General features: G+C 39.7%; 1 protein-coding gene and 1 long non-coding RNA gene across 8 annotated transcripts in view; one reads left to right on the plus strand and one right to left on the minus strand.

Moving 5' to 3' along the window:
* Positions 1 to 2205: 2205 nt before the first annotated feature.
* LOC120784849 lies at positions 2206 to 3862 on the minus strand. Its single transcript, XR_005706514.1, has 3 exons — positions 3792 to 3862; positions 3078 to 3154; positions 2206 to 2934 (listed from the first exon to the last, which is right to left on the minus strand). It is a non-coding gene; the product is annotated as an uncharacterized LOC120784849 (long non-coding RNA).
* The window catches only part of pkn1b (protein kinase N1b), a 36881-nt gene continuing 15229 nt past the window's right edge, over positions 3825 to 25476 (plus strand). Inside the window, exons 1-4 of one of the 7 annotated variants that reach the window (XM_040118952.1) lie at positions 3825 to 3942; positions 4649 to 5225; positions 23937 to 24237; positions 25267 to 25412. In XM_040118952.1, the coding sequence (XP_039974886.1) occupies positions 5202 to 5225; positions 23937 to 24237; positions 25267 to 25412 (471 nt within the window). In that variant the 5' untranslated portion in view covers positions 3825 to 3942; positions 4649 to 5201. Of the gene's footprint in view, positions 3943 to 4096; positions 4257 to 4645; positions 5226 to 18979; positions 19184 to 20709; positions 20852 to 23936; positions 24238 to 25266; positions 25413 to 25476 lie in introns of those variants that run through there. The other 6 variants (XM_040118970.1, XM_040118963.1, XM_040118934.1 and 3 more) reach the window with 6 other exon arrangements.

Raw genomic sequence — 25476 nt, forward strand, 5'->3', positions numbered from 1 at the left:
GCACATATCAGGATATCTTACATCAGTCACTATGATTTTAAATGTCTTGTGTGTAGAGAAAAAGCACCTATGTATTTCTTTGTGTCTGTACAAGGTAAGTGAGGTCGGTCTGAGATCCTAGAAAAAAAAACACTGCCACCTGTTGGCTGCATGAGTGAGATACTGACCTTATGCTCATTTTACAATGTCACAATGATGTTGATTTACAATAAATCATTAGATCTATGTGTTTTGTACTCAGATCTATAATCTAATACCTTTTACTTTTATTTACTGCTACTATTAGTAAAATGCACATTTTAAATGAATCTGAAGAGTTACATGAATCCCAAATGAATATTTATGACATTTGAAAGCAGCATGTGCAAAATACATTTTCCTACATTATTTATACTGCAGCTACACTATTCATGTTCCATCAAAATATGTTTGTGTAAAAACAATCAATGTAGGCACTGCTGTTCTATGCTGCTATATTATCATATCTAAAAGTTTTTACTAATTTATTAGGAGGTATATCATTATATGGAAGCAAACAAACCCATTCATCCATTACCTATACCGCTTGTCCTGTGAGGGCTGCAGCCAATCCCAGCTGACATTGGAGTCAGGTCACCAGTCTATCACAGGGCTGAGCAAAAACATCTACCAATAATAATGCTTGCATTTATGAGTTTGGACCTATACAGTATGTGAACCTATATTGTTTTATATAGTCTGTGGTGCCTCAAGTTCCTTTACATTGATATTTTTTATTTAACTTTGCAATTCATTTTCATTAAATACAATTAGTATACAATATGAGTGTTTACATCATTAATATTTTAATTTTTGTTTTGTAAATGTTTGCCAGCATCTTCTCCTGTATTGCAGCAATTTTTGGTGTGGTGTTGTGCCAGTTCCCAAATTATTTTCAGTGTTAAATATGAAAAATCATTGCAAAGTGTATGAAATAAAATTGTTTGAAATCTGTTGTCGATGGTGGTGTTACAGTATTTTAGACTATTAATGCACACTTAACTGGGAAAAATAAGGGAGGAAGAGCTCCAGAAACATTTTTTCCGTCTGCTTCATAGAGAGTATCATTTGAGTATTAAAGCAGTGTTAATAAAGAGCTTCATGGAAGAATAGTCAGAATAAAATAAATAGTAGTACCAGTCCTTCTACTGTCAGGACTAATGCCATACATACACAGAGAATAATATAGACATGTTAAGATTTAAAGAAACACCAAGTGGCAACAGCAACTAACTGCACATGTTTTTTTCACACTACCTAACATAAAGAAAGGAAAAGGTGACACTCTATAGATTTTTTTGCTGCTGGTTAAAATATTTCTGGAAAGTTATACTAATGATGGGAGTTTGTTTTAGATATATTGCAGGAAATTGGGGCCAAACTCAGACAGTTCTCAATGGTGAACTGTGAACTGAGTGACAAGTAAAGTACATGATAATTCGAAACTGGTCTCCTGCAGCGATGTGTCTCAGATGTTGAGCAGCTCAGATGATGCTCCGTGCTTTCTGAGTGGCTGAGTACCTTTACATGCATTCCTCCAATGACACATACCTGTCCTCCTGATACACCTCTGAGTAACAGTCATCAGCTCCTTAAACACTGTTTTTCAAAAAAAAAAAAAAGCCCAAATCCTCTCTCAGGAGTATCCAAAATTAGACTATTTGAGCTTGGTCTGTTTAACCAGTGCAAGAAAGTAACTAAGTACTTTATTCACTCAAGTACTAAGTACAATTTACACTTCTTTATACTTCTACTCCACTACATTTCAGATAAAATACTGCACTTTTTATATTCCACCACATTTATCTGACAGCTATAGTTTCAAGTTACTGTTCAGATTAATATATTACACAAAAAACATAAATTCAGTTTATAAAATACAAAGCATTGTTTAAAATTAAATCAATAGCTCCCAACCTTTTTGGCCTGTGACTCCTTACAAAAAGTAGGGTTAATAACTGCTCAGTCACAGGAGCATTTTTTCTGCAGAACCAGTGGTTCTACTTTTGAAACTGTAAGTGGGCTACATTTTATGAAAATATTTCTGTACTTTTTCTTAAGTAGGATTTTGAAGACAGGACATTTACTTACAATGGAGTATTTTTATATTGTTGTATTGGTAATGTACTCAAGAGAAGGATCTGCAAACATACTCTACCACTGTGTTGAACAAATTACAACTTTATTTGCATTTGGATACTGACACCTTTACATTCAGACATTTGGTGAAAATATACCGGTAATGATGCTGCTGCACAGTACTGACCCTCTGACAGATCATCAACCTCTAATGCACACTACAAAAACCTAAGATGGTATATGATAGATTTGACAGCATCTAGTAGTATCTACCTTATGGGGTCAGAGGTCAATCAAATGCAAGATCCCATGTATCTCAGTTGAATTCAGTTGAATACTTTGTTGTTGGATACGGGAAATTTAGTTTGTAGAGAGCATGACCATGGACCAGAAAAACACACAATACACCAAAAAGCAGAAAAACATAAACAGCATAGAGAAATCACATCAAACTTTGTCAAACTAATTTTGTTAATAGTGTTAAAGGGTGAGAAATGTGGCATCTTCAAGCTGCTCCTAAATGACAAATACTGTCAATATGTGGCTTTCTTGGCAAAAGTCTGTTTTGGTTTACTGACAGTGTAATGAATGGATGTTAGTGGGTGATTCAGTGAATTTCCTCTCCCTGCATATGTTTTGGGGCATGTCTCCCTTACGTCTGAGAGAATCCGGTGATACAGTGGTCATATTGTTGCTGCAGGCATCTTATGCATGGCAAATTGCTCTTGTGGCAATAAGGCTTTCATTCATCCATCCACTGTAGTAATGTGCAGTGCAGGCTGGTTGAGTTTCCTCTCTCGTGCTGATTTACTGATCGCAGTTGAGCGCCATCTGACACTGCAGAAGAGAACAAATGCAAGAGTCTGATATTTAAATGTTATGACAGCAGACAGGAAAGATTTATCTGCCATTAGTAAACACCAAACCCCCAAAGAGAAAGTGTTCAGCCTGTGGAAGTTCTCTTGAATAGAACAACTTACCTTATGACATCTTAAAGGGGCACTCCATCAACTTTAAACATGAAGGGGGCCCCTGTGTGGGTTCATCTGGCCCAGTTCTTTCTCATTCATTAAAAAAAAAAAAAACAGGAAATTTATTCCCTTGAATGTTTACTTTGAAATTAAATTGTGCCTTTTAAAATATACATGAGTAAGCTGAACAATACAGTAAACTGACACCCTCTTTAGTAGCAGTGAAGCTAAAACATTCGCTAGCTTTCGTCGTTTGCTTTCTCAACAGGCCAATATACTGTACGGTTATGTTCAAATGCGATCAACAGGTCTCAGGTTGAAGCAGGAGGGCGCTCGGCTGCCGCAGAGATCTGCGTCCATTTACATGTATCCCATCTAAATCAAGCTACCTACAGAGAGCCGCAATAACAGCACGGGAAGAAGTATATTGGTTTCAAAATAAGAGTATTAAGTCCACCTGCCAAATAAAAGAATAGGCTTTATGGGTTGTTATAGCACAAATAATGGCCAAACTCCTATAAGACATCCAGAGAAGTCAATTACACTAAGTACAAAAACATTAATGCTGTTAATTGTGTAGAGCTGCAGAAGTTTACATAGTCTGCACAAATTTGCAAAAGCCAAAATTATCTTATTGCATAATTCAGACACAGCAAAGATACTGAGAGTGCATCTATGTAGTCTTTTAATCCAAAACACAATTAAAGTTTGAATCTCATTCACCCATTCTCAGACCACGTCTTCCCTAAGGACTCTGGACCGGAAGCGCTAGGGGTTCAACCGCTAACCCTGAGAATAGTGGACCGTGAGTCCACGAAGAGGGGTATGAGTGTGATGCTGGTAATAGAGTCAGCCTAATTCCACTTGTCAATAAGTATATTTCATTTACTTTTACTCACTAATTTGCATGACATACATTATGTAATGGGTTGTAAAGAGTTTGTATACTAATTTCCACACCGTCTGTTTGTGTTTAACATTGCTGCCTTCTAGCAGGGCCCCTGCAGACTTCAATGGTGTGACCCAAACTGTATCACCAGTCTGCTATAATGTTATATCGTCCCTGTTGTAGGATGAACTGTAGTTTAGTTCTGTCAAAAATACTGTAACCATTTTTTTTAAGTTGAAATGTGTTATGTATGTTCGAATGACCACAAAAAAAAGCTCCAGTCAGTAGCTGTTTATCATGTGAGTATTTGTTGTAGTGGATGAGCACCCAACAGTTTCGTGGACTTTGCTAACTTGAGCCTTATGACTCACATAATGTTAGCTCATAAGAACTGTGTGTGCCGTAGCTTGCTAAGCAGCAATTTGCCAACAGTTAGCATTAAAATATTTTTTTTCTGGAGCTTACTGTGTTAATTTCATGTTAACTGGATAAAAGTATGGTCATAGGTAAAAATGTGGTTTGTGCCCACACCAGAGATCATACACAGCTAGACCTATGCGTCTATTACTGGACTACCGGTATATCATATATAGCCCTATGGTGAAGGTTTTTTTTACTTTGAAGGTTAGAACCGGAAGTCGCATTTTTTATTCTTAAACTAACATGACACTTTTTCCCTCCTACCCAGCAGCATCACCCACCGGCTCTCAGCTCCCCGTAGAGCCGAGCAGGAGTGTACCGCCGCGGGGAAAATGGCCTTAGTTTCCCCTAACAGTCAGGGGAGAGTCTGTTCGTGAGTCCTAGTGGGTTTCGGGTTTCCTCACAGTGTTTTCCACAACTGAGGATGAGAAGACAGCCTGCAGCAGCGATCGCTCTCACACTACTACAGGACACAGTGCACTGTGTGATGCAGATCAGAGTCCAAGAGTTGAAATCCTGCTTTCAGGAGGTGATGGTCTCCTCCTCTCTCCTCTGCTCACCTGCCCCTCCGTCGTATCTGCAAACGTCACGATGTTAACATTTTATTCATTTGCTCTTCCTGCAACTCGGTACATCACAGTCTGCCTTCACCGGGACAGTTGAATGTTTTTTTGTAATTATTATTTTTCAGGACATTCATCCTTGTATTTGACCACTGGATGACTTTAGCTGTAATTTCTACAATGATCCGACGGCCGTAAAGTGAGACATACATTGATAGAAGTCATCTGGATTCGCCATCTAATTGGCTGTCTGCGAAGCACATGATGGCTAATAACGAGCTACAAGTGAGTTTCACAACTTTTTTCATTACTGTGTTAAAGCTGCCATGTCAATTTGCATATTAGCGCTCATGTTCATGTAAAGATGCAATGAGGCAAACATCTGGAGATTTGGAATTGACTCTTGTTGATATCTGTAGTGATGGGAGTATGTCTGTGAAGTAAATAATCTTAAAAACTTTCCTTGTTGTTGATATTTGATGAGTGATATCGTTCTTTAAGGAGTTAATCCGGCAATTTTTCGTTGCCCTTCCATTACGATGGGGCATTTGCAAAAGACACACTTAAAAAAAAGAATGATCCATATTGAAGTTTCATATGCTCAGATATCCTCACTTTTGGTCCCTTGTATGGGTTAAGTTCCAAAAATGCTAGATCCTACAGTTCCCATAATGAAACTGCACAATGCCCATGTCTTTCAGACTTCACACATAAAATTTTTAACAGATCTGTCTTCAATGCCACACTCATGTGGAACAGAGGGTAGAGATGGGAAAGATTTCAACGTTTGTGATTGGTGGACGTTAACGTCACTCAACAACTCAAGCCAGTTTAATCATTTTTAACAGACTGACTAAAATGTTTGTGTGCTTTTTCAAGCTCTTATATATAATTAATTTCAAAGCCGGACATATTAGAGCTTCTGAAAGAAAGACATTTTTTCAATCTTAATTTCAACTTGCTTGTTGACATGAACAGCATTTACAAGTCAGAGACTGGTAATAACTGAAACCCAATTGCCATGAATGCAGCAAAAGCTCAAGCCAGAGTTTTCACAGAAGACAGTATACTAATATTTTCACAGACTGAGAAGTACTACCCATTAGAGCTGTAACTAACAATTAGTTTAATAAAAATATACATATATTATTTTTCTCAATCAATTAATCAATATAATGTTGGAAAATTGTGAAAAATATCCATCAGAAATTCCCAGAGTCCAAGGCGACACCTTCAAATGTCTTGTTTAGTCTAACAAACAAAATCTAAAACAAAGAATATTCAGTTTACAATGATACAAAACAGAGAAAAACAGCAAATCTTCACATAAGAGAAGCTGGAATCAGAGTTATAGATCATCAGAATATTTGCAGATTAATTTGCTGCTCATCAACTAATCGCATCAGCTCTATCTCCCAGGGTGAGTAAACTGCTCTTCATGTGTAGATGGCTGGATTCCTTTAGTGACCTTCCACTTTAATAAAAATATACATATATTATTTTTCAACATTATTGTTTTCCAACATTATATTGATTTCCACTCACAGTAAGTTAGACTCGGTATGACACATTAAAGGCAGATGCACACATTAAAGTGTTTTGGAGTAAATGGATAAAATATCAGACTGTTTGCCTCTGCTGCTGCCTCTCTAAATGTCTGTGCCCCTACTGTGACCTCCAGTCCGTGATCAACATACATAAAATCAGCCAATGGACAAAAAGAAATAAGTGGTATTTTCAGGACAGAAGACTGTAGTTACATTATTAATGTGACTTTATAACATTTCTATTTCACAGACAAACGTGGGTAGACACTATTTCACAAGTAAAAAATCCACTACAGTCTCTGCTCCTACTGTAGCCATGATACAGATATAGATTTCCCAAATTAAATGAAATGATTTCCCATTTGTGATGCAGTAGTTGCCCTCAGGTAGTCAGGGGTGAGTAATGGAGGGTGTTGTGGTGTCAGAGCGTCAGGTCTAATTTAGATGGGTTGGGTTACAGTTACCCTGGTGTCAGTCCAACCCAGGACAAATCTGAGGAAAATGTTAAAAAATAAAGGCTGAGTGCTGGTTCAGCTCAGCTCATGCCAGGAGACTCTGTGGTTAGTAACCCATGTTAAAAGGTTAAACTGCTGCAGAGAGCATACGCACTGGATATTGATACTATGATACTTCAGTTTGGTACAGGTCTACAAAGCTGAAATAGTTACAAACAAGACTGGTGATTGGTGTGTGACAGCATGTAATTACATCAGAAACCACCCATATTTCTTGTTTCTATCTACAACCTGTGTGGTTTCAGTTTCACACAAGTCATTCCTGAAGCCAGCAGGAATGACTTGTATGAAAGTGTAGCAGTGGCAAATGTTTTCCCCAGAAATTAGCTCACTCACACACCATCCTTTATAGATTTCATTTGACACTGTGAAACTGCTGAATCATTTGTTGTGAGTGAAAACTGACTTCTTCCTTGACATTTATTAGTTTCCCTGAATAGGGAAGATGCATGCCATATTTCTTGGAAAGCCACATTGCATGAGGATCAACAGTAACAGATAATATGGGTCAAAGTGCATCATCAAGTCTTGCATTATACCAATGGGTATGTCATAGAAACACAGTTTTGGCCTTAGTCTAAAAAGGGGTTTGCCATTTTCAAATTCCATTCCTCAATAGTGTAAAATGAAAATTGTAATAATTGAAAATATTTTAGGTAACTAAACCAACATCCTTGAGTTATTCAATATTTATCTCTGTCGCTTTAGAAATATTGAATAATAATAACTTCTGGCTGGGTGCTAATACCTACAAAAATAGATACTTCATGCGTGTTGACATTTTGGTAAAAAAAAAAAAAAAAGAACTTGATTCATTATAGTGCTGCATGGCTGTGGAATGTTTGCTGGTGTAACTGACAATTTGACACTGTAACTGTTATAATTTCATTGCATTTGTACCATGTGTCTATCTTGTACCAGAGGAGCTTACCTATTAGTACACTAAAGTGTATATGTATCATTCAACAGTATTTTGTTTTTATTCATATTTCCAAAAATCTTCACACATGAGGACAAATTACTTCAGTTTACACCTAGAAAACATGAAACATTTATTTTGCTATGAAGTTTTCAGACATGTTTGCTTTTTGTATTATTTCAACAGCAGGATAATCCTTGAAAAACTTCCTGTAAATAAGAGCAGCACATTTGAAAGAACACTCCAGCAATTTAGTGTTGCACTTCCACATAGTTAGGGGACTTTCAAGTGACATATTAATAAAAAAAATAATCAAAATAGAAGCAACACAGGATAAGTTATCCCGATTTTTAATCTCTAGTTGGGGCCAAGATCCAAAAATATTTCAGAATGCATTTCCCATAACACTGACGTCTTTCAAAATCCTTGCACAAGCTTGTAATACAGACAGAGACAAAAAAAAGACAAAATGTTCTCCCTGATTGAGTAGTTACCAGAGTTGATGAAGTATTTAAATGTGTTTATGGCCTCATAACTCAATCTATAATGCCTAGATGATTGCTTGAGCTGCACTGGAGCAGGTCTGATTCAGCTTCCATCTGTGGCGAGGACAAGGGTTCAGTCATCATTACTGCTTGCCAGCAGACAGCCGGTGAGCGACAGCTGATTGAGATCAAGGGGCCATGTTGGTAATGATGGTAGGCTGAACCTGTCAAAGTGGATCGAGGCACATTGGTGTGGTGACTGAGCTCGCTTGATCACTCTCCTCCCTTTATTCCTCCTGAGTAGCTAATTAAGGCTGTACTGTTGCCGACACTCATCCTATTGGAGGTCACGACTGCTGAATTCACTGAGGAAAATAACTGAAATGACCCTCTGTTCTTTCTCTGTTCCTCCATCGCTGCTCCCTCTGACACATTATCCCTATATGCATAGAACAAGGCCATCAGTGTAAAATGCAGCTTAACTGTTGCCCTCGCTATCCTGTTCCTGCCACTGACGCTCCTGCATTAATCGATTTCCAGCCTGTTTATTTGTTGGCCCTCTTTCTCCTTCAGATGGCTTTAAGGAATGCAAATCAAGCCTCCTGTGAGCTCTGTGCTGAGCTTATAACATAACCTACACTTTGAGGTAGCTATACACTCAGCAGCTGCCCTCTCTTGAATTCTTTATTTCTGTTGGTTTCCTGTCGTTATCATCTGTAAGAGTTCTGCAAGTCAGAGATGCTGCTGCTTCTTCCTTCGGTGGTCAGGAGCAAAGGCAACACCAGATTAACTTTTTATTGATCATCCGAGAGAGTGGAAGCAACTTGGTCCATTTCTTTAATGGTATCTGAAGACTTTTGAGCAAACTCATATAAGAGGGCTACTGGCCAAGGTCTTTTGATTGTCTCACACGTGTTATAATACAGAGTGATGTCTTTCATCATACTCACAATAATGTGTGTCTCCAGCTGCCACGGCTATGGATAATAGGATTAGGAGACTGTGGACTTCACTGCATCTCTGACCTTCTAGGAGGGTAGCATTAGTGCCCTTAGTCACCCACACAGGCTCACACACACATATGCTACCCCCCAAAATCCAGTCACTCCTGCTTGAATCTGTCTCTCCCCCAAATACCAGAAGACAAACATATAACTGCTGCATTACAGCTTCAGTGCACTGATGGGACATCGTAATGGCATTAATTAATAAAGGCAATGGTTGCATCTAGCTGTAAGCTCACTCATTAGGGTGCAGTCAAGCAGTCCCAATGAGTGCCAGGGAGGAATGCGGGTAACTTAAATGCCAATGCTGAAAAAAAAACACAAAATTTAAAGTATCCCTTCAAGTGTGGAGCCATGACTCCCTGTGTTTCTGTGTCACTCTAAGGGCCCATTTCTATTCAACTGACCAATGTGAACACCAGCTGTTACTGCTATATAGCTCATCACCCACTAGGCTTTCAGAGGATTAGTTCTTAATGGTACCATTCCAGAGAAGGAAAAAAAATAAAGAAAAAAAATACAGGGAAACAGGTGAATGATAGACTAACTGCTGGTTATACTGGTTACTTGTGTCCAGCTACGTTTTGGCATTTTCTAATCTGGTTGTGCGAGTGTTTTAGGGCTTTAAGGGATTGTTGGTATTACAGGATTGAAAAATGTGTTGCTAAGAAGGACAAGTTAGAGAAATGGTGTTACGTTGAGAGAGCAACATATCCTAATTCAATCTGGAAATGATAATTCTGTCAGTATGACTCGGGGATAGGAAGGTCAGAAAGGAAGGGAGCCATTTAGGAGCCATGTGTTTGCCTGAGAAGTGAGCATTGATTGGTTGCTAAAGTAGTTTTGTAATGCTAGTTGGCATTGAGGCTCAGCAGTGCTTGTGAAATAGCTTAGACTGTAGTTTTTAGCCTGTGTTTGTCATTGAAAGAACTCTCTGAAGTAAAAGAGACAAACAAGAAGAAGCTGCACATTGAATCAGCAGAGCAAAACAGAAGTATAGCGGACTGATAGTGACAAAATCAAATGGGATATTTTTGATTTAGAGCCTTAAACTGAAAATGTGATGATATTTTTTTGGATATTGACACTTTCAGACATAATTGATTTGATTTAAAATTGGGGTAGGTGATTAAGTATCACATGATTTAAAAAAAAAAAAAAAAAAAATCTCACCACAAGGTCCATTATAAGTAGCTATTCTAGAGCTTTTTGATTACATCACATGATTTTCATCAGCAGATGGAGTTTGTCCAGTTGTCACAGTATTGTAGATTGTAAATTTTCATTTTTTTCAGGACTTTTGATGAAATTATTTTCTCAGCTGAAACTTGAACCTTAGCTATTAAAAAGTAGTAGTGTGGTTATGATCGTCGAATAGGTGCAACTAGAACAGTCAAATACGAAAGACAGAAAATAAGTATATTGTATTACAGCCTTTAAGGACAAGAAATACATTACTGGAGCAATATTATGATATTAAGTAGGTAAAACTATTTTTATATAGTTTTTACCTGGGTTAAACTTGGATGCACAGTGCTTCACAATTTATTAGAATTGAAGGAATCGATATGGAATTAAGAGATTGATTAATTTCAATAAACAAATGAATCAGTGAATGGGTGAACAAAAAGAACATATAAATAATCCTTTGACAAAATTATATTATAATATTGACACTGCTGACCTTTGGGGGAACGGAGACCTTGAGAGATCAAAAAGCACTAAACTATCATAGCCAGCTAGCAGTGTGTCACCATACAGTTTTATTTAACCTCCTCTTTCAGAATATAAACTGCTCCACAAAAAAGCTTGCCGACGGTTATGAGACAGGAGTTGATGGTACAGATACATCTTTTGAATTAAGTGTGAGAACCTATACCGACGAGTTAACAAGCTTGTTAACTGACAGTTAGCAAGCTTGTGAGCTGTAATAGCTTTTCCCCCTCTTCAGTAAAACTCTTTACTCAATAAGACAATGTGCAGTCCAGAAAAGAAATGCCAGGGAGGGATCAGCACAGTACAGAGAAAACTGAAAGAAGCTAGGTGAGCTATTGTGACTGGTTGTCATTTTAGCAGTTTTGCTTACCAGCTACCAGTGGCTCACCATGTGCAGATTTTTAATTTTTAATTTTGCTATGAGACTTTCTGGTGTGACCAGGCCTTCATTTAAGGAGGCAGCAAAAGAGAGATGGCAGCACTTGGTAGCAATATAATCTTGTGTAGCAAAATTATGTACAAAGTAGAAAGGGTGAGGTTGACACAAGCTATTTGAGTAGAAACTGAACTAGAGAAAAACAGAAGACCCTGGACTGTGTGACCTGATTGTGGTTACACCTGAGGCATTTGAGATGAGTTATCCCGCCACCGTACAGAGGTCATGTGATAGCCTCTGTGTTGTGCTGCGGGAGTGGTGTTGGGTGTAAGGGGAGCACAGGCCTGAGGCTAAATGGGAGCAGTGGTGCACTTGGCCTCGATATAGCCCTCAACAGTGAACTGTCTGGTCTGTCAGCCCACAGACCATAAAAGTGAGAAAGACAGGGAAGAAAAACAACAATTATTACCTGCTTGAGAGGGAGATACAGAGGTAGTAGCAAGGTAGCTGAAAAACAAGCCTACCCGTCAGAATGTAATCCAGACTGCAGCCATTGTTGCTACAGTCTCTGAGGCTGAATTTGTGGAACAGTGAGCTAGACACAAGACACAAATAGCAACCAGATGCCACTGTGAGTTTTGCTTTTTTTTAACCATCGTCCACAATGAGCGAGAGATTATGAGAGTCATAACTGGAGTATAAATAGTCTAATGAATAGGATGCAACATCTAAAGAAGGAAAGTTCAAAGAAGAGACAGAAAAGAGAAATTTTTGCAGAGATGTGTGGCTGGTAGTTTTGCCACTTGAACAGTTGACATAGCCTGTCATCTTTGCAGCTGCTGCCATGTGTTTCGTCATGGGCAGTGTAGCAGTTTTATGAACACTGTCTTGATCCTCTTCTTCACATGACTCTAATATTTGGCCCATTACAAAATGTTTTTCAACTTTTTTCTTATTAATGGAGAAGGCTTCTATATTTTACTTAATGACAACTAATTCCATGAAAAAAACAGGACTCATTTTGAATTGATCCATTGACAAGGATTGTCTGTGCCGCCAAAGCTTGACATAGCTTACTCCTCTGTGCTATAGAGCTCCATTGTTGTCCAAAACTATTGAAACACAGCAATGAGTCTACACATTTGCTACTCACCATAGAAATGTGTATTAATCTGTGACTGAAAATAGTACCCAAAAATTAAACTATTAACTCCTGTTGGACAAATTTTTGCTAAAAGCTACTGTACCTAACTGTTTGAGGAAAATTACCTTTTTGAAAAATAAAACTACTCTATAACCTCTTTTTAAAGATCTACTATATAAATGCAGGAGGAAAAAATAGGCTTGGGGCTGACAGCCACAGACAGGGTAGGAAAGTCAAAATATATTCAGACTGAATACTAGGAATGACTAACGCATTGTTGTTTTTGGTCTTTTTACTGGATTTGTTGACAATAAGAAAATGGTTCCAGCCTTTTCTCTTAAACATTGCATTGTACCAAATTCTGAATGCAGTGCAGGTGCACAAACCTAAATGAGTAACTGAACAAATCAAAAACCTAAAAACTAATGGGTATTTGCAGATGAGCCACTACAGTCTGTGAACTCCTGCGACCTTAAAGCACATTGCCTTTACTAATGGGGTCGTGTTTTCATTAGCCATTATACTGTTATTAAAATAACACAAAATTTGTTAACATTTGTGCCTCTTGTGTGTTTTTCCTCTTCTTGTCCTGTGTTTATGAGTGGCATGATATCGTAATCAATGGCATCAGTAAAGAGGGATAATCATCTGCATTATGGAATGGACCTCTTATCCCCCTCAGCCCTTCTGCCATAATAATTTTTAATCTGCTTTCCTTGTCCATTACCATCTTTCCTGCTCAACCATTCCATTACATAGCAAGGCTCTCAGCAGACATCATTGCCCCCTCACACAGCACCGTGCACTTTGCCTCAGGTTTAAGCTGGTAACAACCAAATTTGAAAAAGCTGGGCATCAAACATTTAACAACTTTTTCAGACTACAGCCTTTTCTATTCAGGTTTCTGTTTTTATTCAGCTCACACTACTAGGATTGCGTTGTAATTAGTTCAGTTTCCAGTCAACAGTCCTTAAACAATTACACTGCAAGATTACATATGGCATTTATTCATTGCAACCTTCCCTATTTGTCATCTTACACTTTTATCTTACACTTAAACTTACAGTTAATTTTTCCTCTTTATATACTGTATAGCCTGTACTCTCCCACATGTATTGTCTGTTTTTGTATGTATCTTCCTTTCCACCAGAGAGGTGACGTTGCACATTCTCAGAACCAGTCTACGATATCAGGGGTTGTCATGCCTAGGTCCCCGCCATTGCCTGCTGCCGGACCTCCATTGCACCTAACCCTGATGCCTTTTTTTGCAGGTGGTGGGCCCACAGTGTGGCAGCTCCATGTAATTTTTTTGGGTCATGGGTCAAGGCCCAAGGCCCAACCACCAGACACTCGCCGGCAAGCACCCCTCCTATGTCTGGCTCCAGGAGGGGGCCCCGGTACAGGCAGATTGGTGCGGCATCAGCAGTAATGCAGGCATTGTACCGGACCATTGTGATGAAGAGGGAGCTGAGCCGGAAGGCAAAGCATTTATCAGCTAATCTCTGTTCCAATCCTCACCTATGGTCAAGAGCTTTGGGTAGTGACCGAAAGAATGAGATCGCAAATACAAGCAGCCAAACTGAGTTTCCTCCCTAGGGAGGCATCCAGACATCCAGAGGGAGCTCAGAGTACAGTCTCTGTTTCTTCACTTTAAAGGAGCCAGTTGAGCAATCCTTCCATTGGAAGTTTTCCAGGTACTACCAAGTGGTAGGAGACCTTGGGGTAGACCCAGAACATGCTGTAAAATTATATCTCATCTGGCGTGGGAACACCTCAGGATCGCCCATGGAGGAGTTGGAAACCATTAGTGGGGAAAGGGAAATCTGGACTACCTGGCTTAGCCTGCTGCCACCGCAACCCAACTCTGGATAAGCAGCAGAAAATGGATAGATCTTCCTTTCTGACACCCACCTTCCCAATCTGGAAACATAAAATCCAAAGCATGACAGTGGTTAAAGTAACTATGAGAAGTGCCTCATTAGTTTTTCTCTAAGTAATACGCTTATCCAGGTTGACTGTTGTAGGTAAACAACTTTGCTTACTTTTTCATATGCCGGTGCTGCTCATTGGAGCATTCAGAGAACAGTGGGCTATGTCTGTTGGATTCAAGTCCCAGGACCCTTTTACCTCTGAGCTGGTGAATGGCTGCTCTCGAATGCTGTTTGTTTTTTTGAGACACATTGGAATATACCAGCTCCATTTCTTGCTTGAGAAGATAACTTTTCGGAAACTTTCTGTTTTTGCTCAATGTACAAAATTATGTTTTTTCATTTTGTTTCAGTGTCCCTCACCTGTCCCATTTGTCTCAAGCTTCTGTTACATGAATGACAGAAGTAGATTAACTACTGTATGTGGACTACAGAGCTTTTCTCATAGGGGGGTTATACTGCCTTATTCCTCAGGAGCCTGCACAGAGCAACTGTTTGTTGCAGCAGAGTTCACAATGGACAAAGCTGGGAACACAAACACATAAGCGTTTACTGAAGTCTCTTGAGAAGATCGACCCTTTAACAAAGACGCCATTCATGCTGATCTGCTCTTCCCCAGCTGTGGAGTGGACACTGCTGGAGCACTTACACACACACTGCCTTAGACACATGCATGCAGACAGATTTGCACTGAAACACACACAGAACACTCTTTCTCATCTAACCAGCACAGTCTTTCCCCTGTTTACCTAGACTGGGAGAATCGTCTACCATCATGCATGTGATGCCTTCATCAAGCTCTGGTTGTACAGAGGATATACTACATACTGCCATGATGCACTGTAAAACGGCAAAATGAGATTTGGCAACAGAATTTCCCCTGGAATATGAGGGATTTTAGGGATTAGCAGGAAACACACAGAGTCCAAGGTACATTCTGTAAACTGCTAACTCATTCATAGAGGGTCAGAGTTGAATGTGTAATACAAGACTGGATCAGCTGGGAATTTGGATTTGGTAACTTAGTGATTTTGTTTAAATTTGTTGCTTGTTTAAATAAGGCCCCTTGATACAACACTTGGTTTTTAAGGGGGCTTCGTTTTTTGTAAGGATTAAAGTAAAGAAATATTATATGGTCAATTAGTGATCTTTAGAGATAATTGTATATAGATTTTGTTACCTTCAGACTGAGCGAGGTTAGCTGTTTCCTTCTGTTTCTAAGCTAACTGGCTGTACAAATTAAAAAACACCCATGAATCACTAAATTGTTGTTGATTGAAATATTACTTAACTCAGCTACTCTGCAGTTGAATTGTCCCACTTACCCACATAAGAATCTGCTCACTGAGTGAAACAGTGTCCTGAAGTTAACTCTGCAGTCTGTTGAACACAGACTTCCCTCTGATATGCTGTCTTGACATAATGACGAGCAACATTTCCTTCTGTTAGTACTCACAATATCGAGATGACATTGTCTTAAACTGCTGTTTTATTCATTACAACCAGTTACAATATACACCGATCAGCAACGACATTAAAACCGGAAACTGGTTTTAATGTTGTGGCTGTGTTTGTGTGTATACGGTATGAGCGCTCCATCACTTTATTTTATCTGCTTTGCAGTGGCTTGTGGACAGGAGTGTTTAGAGAGATTAATTGGAATTCCCTGTTCACCCGCCCCACCCCAAACTCCAAACAGCCCCCCCCCCAACCCAAATCCTATCCACTGTGTGCTGAATAAGGCTGTGTACAGACATCAGGATGTGAGGAGAATTTAAACTTGCGTTTCTTCTCCCAAGTTCTGTCTCATTCTCTCTTTCACAAGCTGCGTTTCAGTCTGTGGCATACAACCCAGCACACACACACACACACACACACACACACACACACACACACACACACACACACACACACACACACCATTAAAGTGATGAATGGCACAAATAAGATAAATCTGATGTCTTAACTGTACTCTTTCTCTTTTCCTTTCTCCCGCTCTGTCTTTGCTCCTCTTCCCACATTGTAGCGAGTGTTCAGTTTGGGTCACAAAAGTCATATTTTCCTTGTCACTTTCTTGAACAACTACAGTCCAAGGATCACATTTGTCCCTGCAGATTCCAACTAAATGTGGCACTTGCAGCATCTTCAAGGCGACACATTGCAAAACAGGGCTGCATCCACACACACAAAAGCCCGCGCCATGAACTTGCCCCCGCTTTCCTCTCCAAAAATACCCCTCTGTGCAATATCTGGTTTAGGGTACATTTATTAAATGATGATTATTTTTGGCAACGCTATATTAATAAGTAGGTTAAAAGTCCACTCCCAAGCCCCTTAATTATTATTGCTTCGTGTGAATTGCAGTTGTCAGTGAGTAAGTGAATGAATGTAAGCTATGTAAGCTACAGTTAGTACAGTTTTTTGACAGCGCTACTCCATTTTCTCCTGCTTTTATTTTCCTCTCTTTACACCTTTACCCTTTTTCTCTCACTCCTGTTTTCTTCATCTTATTGCCAATCTGTCATGCATTGTCCTCTGTCACACATTCTGGCTAATAGACTTCTGCCCAGTGCTGCCGGTGGGTGACAGAAAGCCATCCCTTTGATTAAGTTTTAATCGCCAGTCAGCTCATGTTGCCATGCCTGTGCCTATAAATAGAGAATAAGTCCATTTTGTTGTGGTAGAGACAGTGGAGGAATGCTCCAGTTGCTAGCCACGACTCTATCATTTTGTTGCTCATTCATTCATCAATTATTTGCTCGTTTCAGCTTGACCTACATATCATTTTCAGTCAATGAGAGAGACGTGTGACTTTGTCTATCAGGCAGTGCATTTAGTGCAGCGGCCCAGGCTCCCATGAAAACTCATGAGGCAGACAGCTATTGTAGTGCTGATTTTTTTTTTTTTCACAATCGAATATTAATTTTCCCATTGGTATGTCTGGGTTTTTTTTTTAATAAATTGATTATATAATTTGATTTAGATTATTCGTTGACAGACTTAAACTGGAGGCTGCAGAGTATAAGAGAGATGTGAGAATAGTAATCAATCAACACGACAGACAGAAATAGTTTTGTTTTCATTCTCCTCAGCAGCATATTGTCACCTGAAAACAGAAAATAAGTTTACCAGCAGACATAGCAGACCACAACTTTGTGTTAAAGACAGTAAGGCTGCATGGTTTCATGCAGTCATAACATTTCAAATGCAAGAACAAGACTGCCATAGCTATGAACTTTTGGTCAGACATGACTGAATATGTTATGACCTTTAAGGGCTGGATTTTGCTAGAGATGAACAAGTTTGTTTAACCTGCTGTCCAACCATTTTGGAAGGCAAAAGTGTTTATAGCTGTTCCAAACAGCCACACTCTAAGATGGAGTGAAAAGTGTACTGTCATAGCAAGGGAGGTGATATGCGGTAATTGTTTAACTTTGGGGGTAACAGCACACATATTCAAACAGTCTCTCCTGGAAGGCATTTATAGTGTTGCACTGTCACAAAAGGTGACAGAAGTAGTACAGAAAGGTGTGGGGGATCATCTGACAACCACTCTTGATAAATTATTGCCTTAAAACGAACACTTAAGATTGTTCATGTACCTATTGTATTCACTTGTTTCTCTGGTCTTTTTGAGGTATAAATCAGTGGTTTCCAAAATTGGTGCCACACTGCAAAATTCCATTATTTTATCATGCATTTAAATACAGATTACCAGATTAAAAATGAGGCGAAATTTACTTTTAACATTTTTATATTTGAGCAGCTATGATCATATTTTATATTGATGAAGGATCACATGACTATTTGTATGTGAAAGGAGTCACTCCTAGCAATGAACCCAGACAATTACCACCCAACTCTGCTCTCATCTCTCCTCATTTCCACAGAGTTTTTCGGTATCACTGTTTTCGCCTGCAGTAGGCAGCTGTTTTCAGCAAAAAATAAATAAACACACCGTAAGCAACCTGCCCAGCAACAAATAGCAGACAGACTAGCTGAATAGCGATGCGTTTAGCAGTTAAAGCACCAGATGTTTACCTTAAGAGTTGGTGGAGAGCAAAGCAGCAAAAATATATAAATACAGCAGGAATATAGGACTGACATTAACCAGGTGGCCATTCCAAAAAAATAACAATGTTATTTCACTCAGCGTAAACATGATATAGCTTCAGTGAAGAGCTAGAACGACCTTATATAGGATATTCATTATAATGTCAGACAGTGTGGATTAAGATGATTAAGGGAAATAAAAGGAGAAAATTGGATGTTAACAAGTTAATTACACAATGTACATGTGCTGTGGGTCAGTCCTAACCTGGTGAACAGGATAAGACTGTAACTTTAAGAGATTTATAAACCCATATGATCTTAGTTCCTGATATTGTAGTCAGCACAGTTTTAGTAACTGCATCTATTTCACTGACACAATGAACAAGACTTTTTGGTACTACAGGCATCACTGCAGCTTTGAAGTTATGAACGCAGCTAATAGTGAGAGTTGAGCCATATTTGTAAAGGTGAGGAGCAGTAATGATGCATGGGGGCTGCTCTCGCTGCAGCCACCAGTCCCCATTACACAGGAAGCATTGAGAGTCACAGCTGCTCGGTAAGGAAATATTTTACTACCTGCTCACAGATATGGGACACAGAGCATTTATATGTTTTATAAAAATTATGTCAGGCATGAGCAGCTGCCTGTATTTAGCATATTTTGGCTTAACTTCATGTTATTTCACTTCCTTTTCCCCTGTATTAGTGTGAGTGAATAAGGAGAACTAGAAATGCTTTGGGGCCTTTTTTAATGCCATGCTGTGTGTGTGTGTGTTTGTCCCACACCTTCTTTGTCTATGAGCATATATCCTTTTGTATAAGCATGTGTGGTATGACAGGTACAGATAGGAAGCCAGAGAGGACCATCTGCCACACAGTGAGTGCTCAGAGGGTCAGTGACCCCCAGTGAGTTTCTGAATCAGATGAACCCATGGTCCTATGTGGGTCTTACTGACAGGAATAGGACAGATGTCAAACAGCAATGAGGCTGCCATCGGAAAAAAGCTGAGGGTCTGGGATCATTCAGTGCTGCCTGTGTGTGATCTCTGCTTGTCTGTACCTCGGAGATGATGACTCAACTTTTTGTCCTGCTTTTGGGGTGAATTTAGATTTCATGCCAGCCTGTAAAAATTCAGTTCATCTTCCAGTCAATTTACACAAAGCAGGTGAACGTCTGTTCACCTGCTTTGTGTCCATATGCCATGGTGTAGCATCAAGGGGACACAACAGAACTCAATGCAGAAATGCTGCATTTTTTGTGAAAATCAAAAAAAGCAAAAAAATGTTTATTCATGAATTGATGTTTATGTGAGTACAGGTTATCTAGCTCATAATATACCTATTTATGAAGCCCTATCCTTTTTACAGCTCATTTAGGTGTCAAGTTCCCTACAGAAGAAGATCCATCTAGTGGTTCATAGTGGAATGTTTTGCCCTCTGACCTCTTCTCAAATTTCTTAATTCACAACTTGTTTTGACAGTGTGTTTTCATGTACACGCAAACACAGACCTGCAAGTAAGAAAATAGAAATAGCACTGCACATGTATGCAGACATTTACTATATTGTATTTCCACTGGCACACACACACATATACACAAAGATACTTTACACGGTCTTATAGTCCATTTAATATGACCAAAATCTATCACAACAGCCTGTCTCTCAGCATTGGGAACCCTGGAGCAGGAAGCAGAGTGGCTGTGAGCTCTCTCACTTACAAAACCACCCAAATGTGTGTATGTGTGTCTGTACAAAGTGCATGACGCCTCAGTCTCTATCTGGCAAAGAGCAGAACAGGAAGCAGTGAGGTGGGGCTCAGTGTATGCTGTTCTCTCTTCCTCTCCTTCGCCTTGTTCACTCGCTCCGAATTTAGACTGGCTTTTGATTCCTGGCGGGAAGGAAATCCTGGATTTTGAGGAGGCAGGAATAGCACTCAGTGTTGCCTGATTGGCACTGCTGTCATTGCTGAGTGTGTGTGTGTGTGTGTGTGTGTGTGTGTGTGTGTGTGTGTGTGTGTGTGTGTGTGTGTGTGTGTGTGTGTGTGTGTGTGTGTGTGTGTGTATGTGTGTGTGTGCGTGTGACAGGGGACAGAGGGGAGGGGGCCCGGTAGTGAAGCCAGAGGGAGGCCGGACATGGCCAGTGAGGACGTACCTGAGGACCTGCCAGGGGATCAAGCAGTTGATTCCCCAGTACCTACTGAGCAGAGTGACACAGAGTCTTCGGTAGGCAGCTGGAGCCAGAGCAGGCTTCAACATGGCTGACTTTTTCTTTCCATCCATTACTATGACCCGTCTCTTTTCTGTTGGCTTCCTCGTTCACTTCCTGTAAAAACATTTCCCATCTGACAGCGAATCACTTGTGAGTTTTCATTCCTGTGTGTTGTTGTGATTTCACCCCACTGTGTGAGCTGTCTTATGCCTCGCTCCAGAGGTTCTTTGTTGTAAAACACCAGGGATTAAGTTGTATTGTGTTGAACAGGAGTGCGTCACAGTACAAACTCTCTCTTCCTGTCGTTCATGGTGTGCTACTGCCTCTGCTCTCTCTTCTGCCTTGAATGGCTATGGCCCCTGCTGCAGCTGCTCACACTGAGAACTTTTCAGGCCTGCCACATCAAGGAGGATATGTATATATATACATGTGCATGTGTACATGTTCATGTTGCTTTGCTTGTTAGTAGTGTCAATATCTGTTTACATCTTTAAAAATATGATAGATATTGCAATGAGTTTTTTCCACATCAAAGTATTGGACAAAATAATACAATTCTGCAGTGTTATTCCTCTTTATGACCTTGTTGTAGTACCAGTTTGAGAAACATGTTCCATTACATTGCTTCAGAGTTGTGTAGTGACATAATATTAGAAAAGCGGCAGTTAAAATCCTGCAAGCACTTGTTCCATGTGGTTTGGTTGGCTGCTCGGGCCGTGCCTGACTGTTGTACTGTATTGTGTTGCAGATGGATTATGGCTTTAATGAGAGCAGAGCACCAGCCTGCATCTAGCTAGATGGACACAGAGACCTAAGAAGTTGTAATCAGATCTGTTAAGCTGGATGGCTGGCTGCATGGTGCAGTGAAAGGCCCTGAGCACCCCGTCATTATACTCTGTCAGAGGGGAGGGAACAGTCCTCACTGTCTGAGTGTGTGTATGTGTGTGTATGATCTGATGAGATCCAATGTCACAACATAAAATGAATGCATGACATCTCCAGGGTTTCGAGCCCTTTTCAACAGGTTTATGAAGAATATATGTGGTTATTTTTATATGAAAAAATATAGAGCTCGTGCACACATTAACATGAACAACTGTTACAGTATATTCTTTTATAAAGCTTATAATGTTCAGTTAAGACTGTGTCAGAGAGGTGTTGACTGTAAAGACCTGTAGCATTGCGATGCTGCTGGTGTTGGTGTTCACATTATTTGGTCCCCTGTCTTGTGTTCAACCCCCTGTGCCTGAGGACTTTATGTCTGGGGTAGCAGTGACAACAGGAAACCGTCAGTGCTAAGAGTTATTTTTAATGTGAATATTAGGTCTATTTTTTTGGATTTGTTTTTTAATTCAGTAATCCAGTAAACTGGATTTTTTAGAATTTTGTTTTGGCATTTTGCTCTTATTTAACAGTTGACAGTATAGAAAGAGACAGGAAACAAGAGTAGAGAGAGAGAGGGGGGATTTGACATGCAACAAAGGTCCCCCAGCCAGGAATCAAACTGTGGGCGTTGTGGTTATGTGATATGTGCTTTAAGCACTAGGTCACTGAAAGCCCCGAAAATTGGATTTTAGATTCAAACTGAAATTTGAATTCTGCTCACTTTCTTTGAAGGACATATGAACAATAATGATAATGCAGATATTGTGCATAATTTTTCAGTTTTTAAAATTAGAACTCCCATTACTTACTGGAGCATATCATAGGTCTTTATAGCCTACCAATGTTGATTCAAGAACTGTATTTTTTTTTTTTTACCACTTTTTCAACAAGCCAGCAGAGCTGGTTATGCATTGTTAATGATTTAAGACATCTGTCCTTTTTACAACATTCGGCACTTGTGAGGTCGTATCAAGCTGTTACGTCTGTATTACACTAACTTGGCATCACTTGGCACTGATTTCCACTAGATGTTACTTTTGTTTATATTAACATCCACAAGAGGGCGTCTAGCTAGCATTAGCTGTGTCAGTTTTATGGGTCAAGTTGTGATGATGACAAAGGACCAGACTATCAAAACTCACAGCAATGACTAATTCTCTAACGTCAGCCCTTTGTACATTACTGTTTGATTCAGATCACAACAGGGAGTAATGTATCGAATCACAGAATAAGGCAGGGAGTGCTGAAATCACAGATGGAGCTTACAGCTAAAACGATGGCTAGCAATGCTAATAACATAACCTTGGAAAACACAAATAAAAGGAGTGCTGCCACAGTAGAAAAATAAATGAAATGTAAATTTCTTTCCTTCTTTTGTAATTATGATATTGACCAAATGGGTATCTTATTTGTGTATTCTCTCTTTTTTCTTCACGTCCATTAATGGAAGCATCTCTGAGCTGGATTTGTAGTTTACTTTAAACTGCAAGTGGTCTTACAGCAGAAATCACAACTATTTATAGATAAATTGAGTCATAAAATCTGGGGGAAATTAGTTGTGAAAAATATGGGTGTTCTAGGATGACAATAACACTGCATGCAACACTGCATACACAACTTTGGGTGATTATTTTTGCACATCAGTGTTAGATTTTTTATACATATACACTCTCTGTGTGTTTCATTGGGACCCATCCAGAAGCAGACAAGACCCTGATTGATTTTAGTCTGTATTAATTCTGTTCTAACCTGTTCTAATCTGATTAGTGTTGATCAGTAGGAGAGCTGATGTTAGCACTCAGCTCTTTACGTACTTAAGCGCTGCTTCTGCTTTGATGCTGTCTCACAGTCTCAGCTCGGCAGGGTTCACATGCTGTCGATGAACTCACAGAGTTGCTGTTTTCCCCTTCTTTCATCCCACAGTGCTTTACATTTTCAGAACTGTGCAGGGTGACTTTTACCAGCTTTGTCTGTCGTAACCTCAGCAGCTCTCATCTAGAAAGGATGTCACCTTTTGAATCAGTTTCTCTCTTTCAACTCAAATTGAATAATCCCCCTCATACACAGTGGGCTAAATAAAGTTTCATATTTGTACTATTTCCTGCATATGTAACAACATCTCCCAAAACTCCTTCTCATTTACTGCTACCACCTCCTTCTCATTTTGTGGCTTCTCCTTAACAATCTCGCTCTCCTCCTTTTCTCTTTCTTCAGAGTGATCCAGGTGGGCTGTTGGTGCTCCAGCAGCTTGGTTTGGACCAAAACTCTGACTTCTCAGACTCCAGTGTGCAGCAGCGCCTGGACGAGCACCGTGAGAGGATCCGCAGGGAGATCCGCAAGGAGCTGAAGATCAAGGAGGGTGCGGAGAATCTGCGCAGGGCCACCACTGACAAGAGGAATGCCCAGCAGGTGGACTCGCAGCTCCGCAGCTCCAAGCGCAAGCTGGAGTCCCTCCATGCTCAGTTGCAGGAGCTGGACGCACACATTGTGGTCAAGGGCCCTGATGACAACAAAGGTACAGTATCCGCCATGGAGAAGTGGTTTACAAGCTACTTTGCCACTGTGTGATGTACCAGTTGTCATCTCTGAAGCAGTTAGAACATATTTATAACACCATCATCATTACATACATGTTTCCCGTACTAGGTCATGTGAAATAATCTATTCATGTTTACGCCAAAAGATTATACCAGTGGTTTTGCATGTTTTATCTCATCACTACACATCACATGTACTAGATTTATTTGCAATCTCCTCAGCAGACATTGGTTTCGGTTCATTGACAAAACAGCAGGTTGAAAACCTGCTTTAAATGAGTAATCCATGCCAGTTAACCTATAGTCACATTAACATTTTTGCTTTACAGTTACCAGCAGAGACTGTCTTGAAACTCTTAATTGATGGTATGTTCATTCTTGTGGGAAATACTGAGATTTACTTAAATTAAATAACATAAACAGTCTACAACCATGGTAGCAGCCTTTTGAGGCCATGATTAGGCACAGCGTAGCTTTTATAAACCAAAGCACTGACCAGAAATGCAAACAAATTAAAATTTTGACCTGATAATGGTGCAAGATGAAATGTCAGGGGTATCATCAAGTTATTACAATTCATCCAGGCAGGGCATAAAACACTGTACCGAATTTCTTAGCAATCCACCCAGTAGTTTTTGAGATATTTCTTGTGAAACCACAAATGCCACCCTTATGCTGGCCCTAGGAAAAGCGAAGAAATCACCAAAATGCAGATAGCATGGCTAAAAATAGATGCAATGTTTGCTGCGATGGTTTACCAATCTAAAGCAAGTGATTTTCATAACATACTGTCAGACGTTCAAACCTATGGCCTACTTAAAGACAGGAAATCAATCTTAAAACCTATTGTGTATTTTATCAGCGCACGAGATTTGTAGTGAATGGGCTAGAACATGTTAAATCACTGGTCTTTAGCTTTATGTGCTACAAGAGAACAACAACAATGTGTTAAAATCTGCAACAATAGTTACCTGTTCTCTTACCAATCAATGATTCCTCTTTCCCAGATACCCCTAAGTCTCCAGGGTCAGTCAGTCGAACGTCAGCCAATCAGCACCGAATTGCAGCTTTGGAGCGGCAGCTAAACATTGAGCTGAAGGTCAAACAGGGAGCAGAAAACATGATTCCAATCTATGTCAATGGCGGTACCAAGGTACTCAAACGTCAGCTGTAACTCATATTTACTGCACTGACTTTACTATCCACATATTTTGTAA

The sequence above is a fragment of the Xiphias gladius genome, chromosome 3 (genome assembly GCF_016859285.1).
Source record: "Xiphias gladius isolate SHS-SW01 ecotype Sanya breed wild chromosome 3, ASM1685928v1, whole genome shotgun sequence".
Taxonomy (NCBI): Eukaryota; Metazoa; Chordata; class Actinopteri; order Istiophoriformes; family Xiphiidae; genus Xiphias; species Xiphias gladius.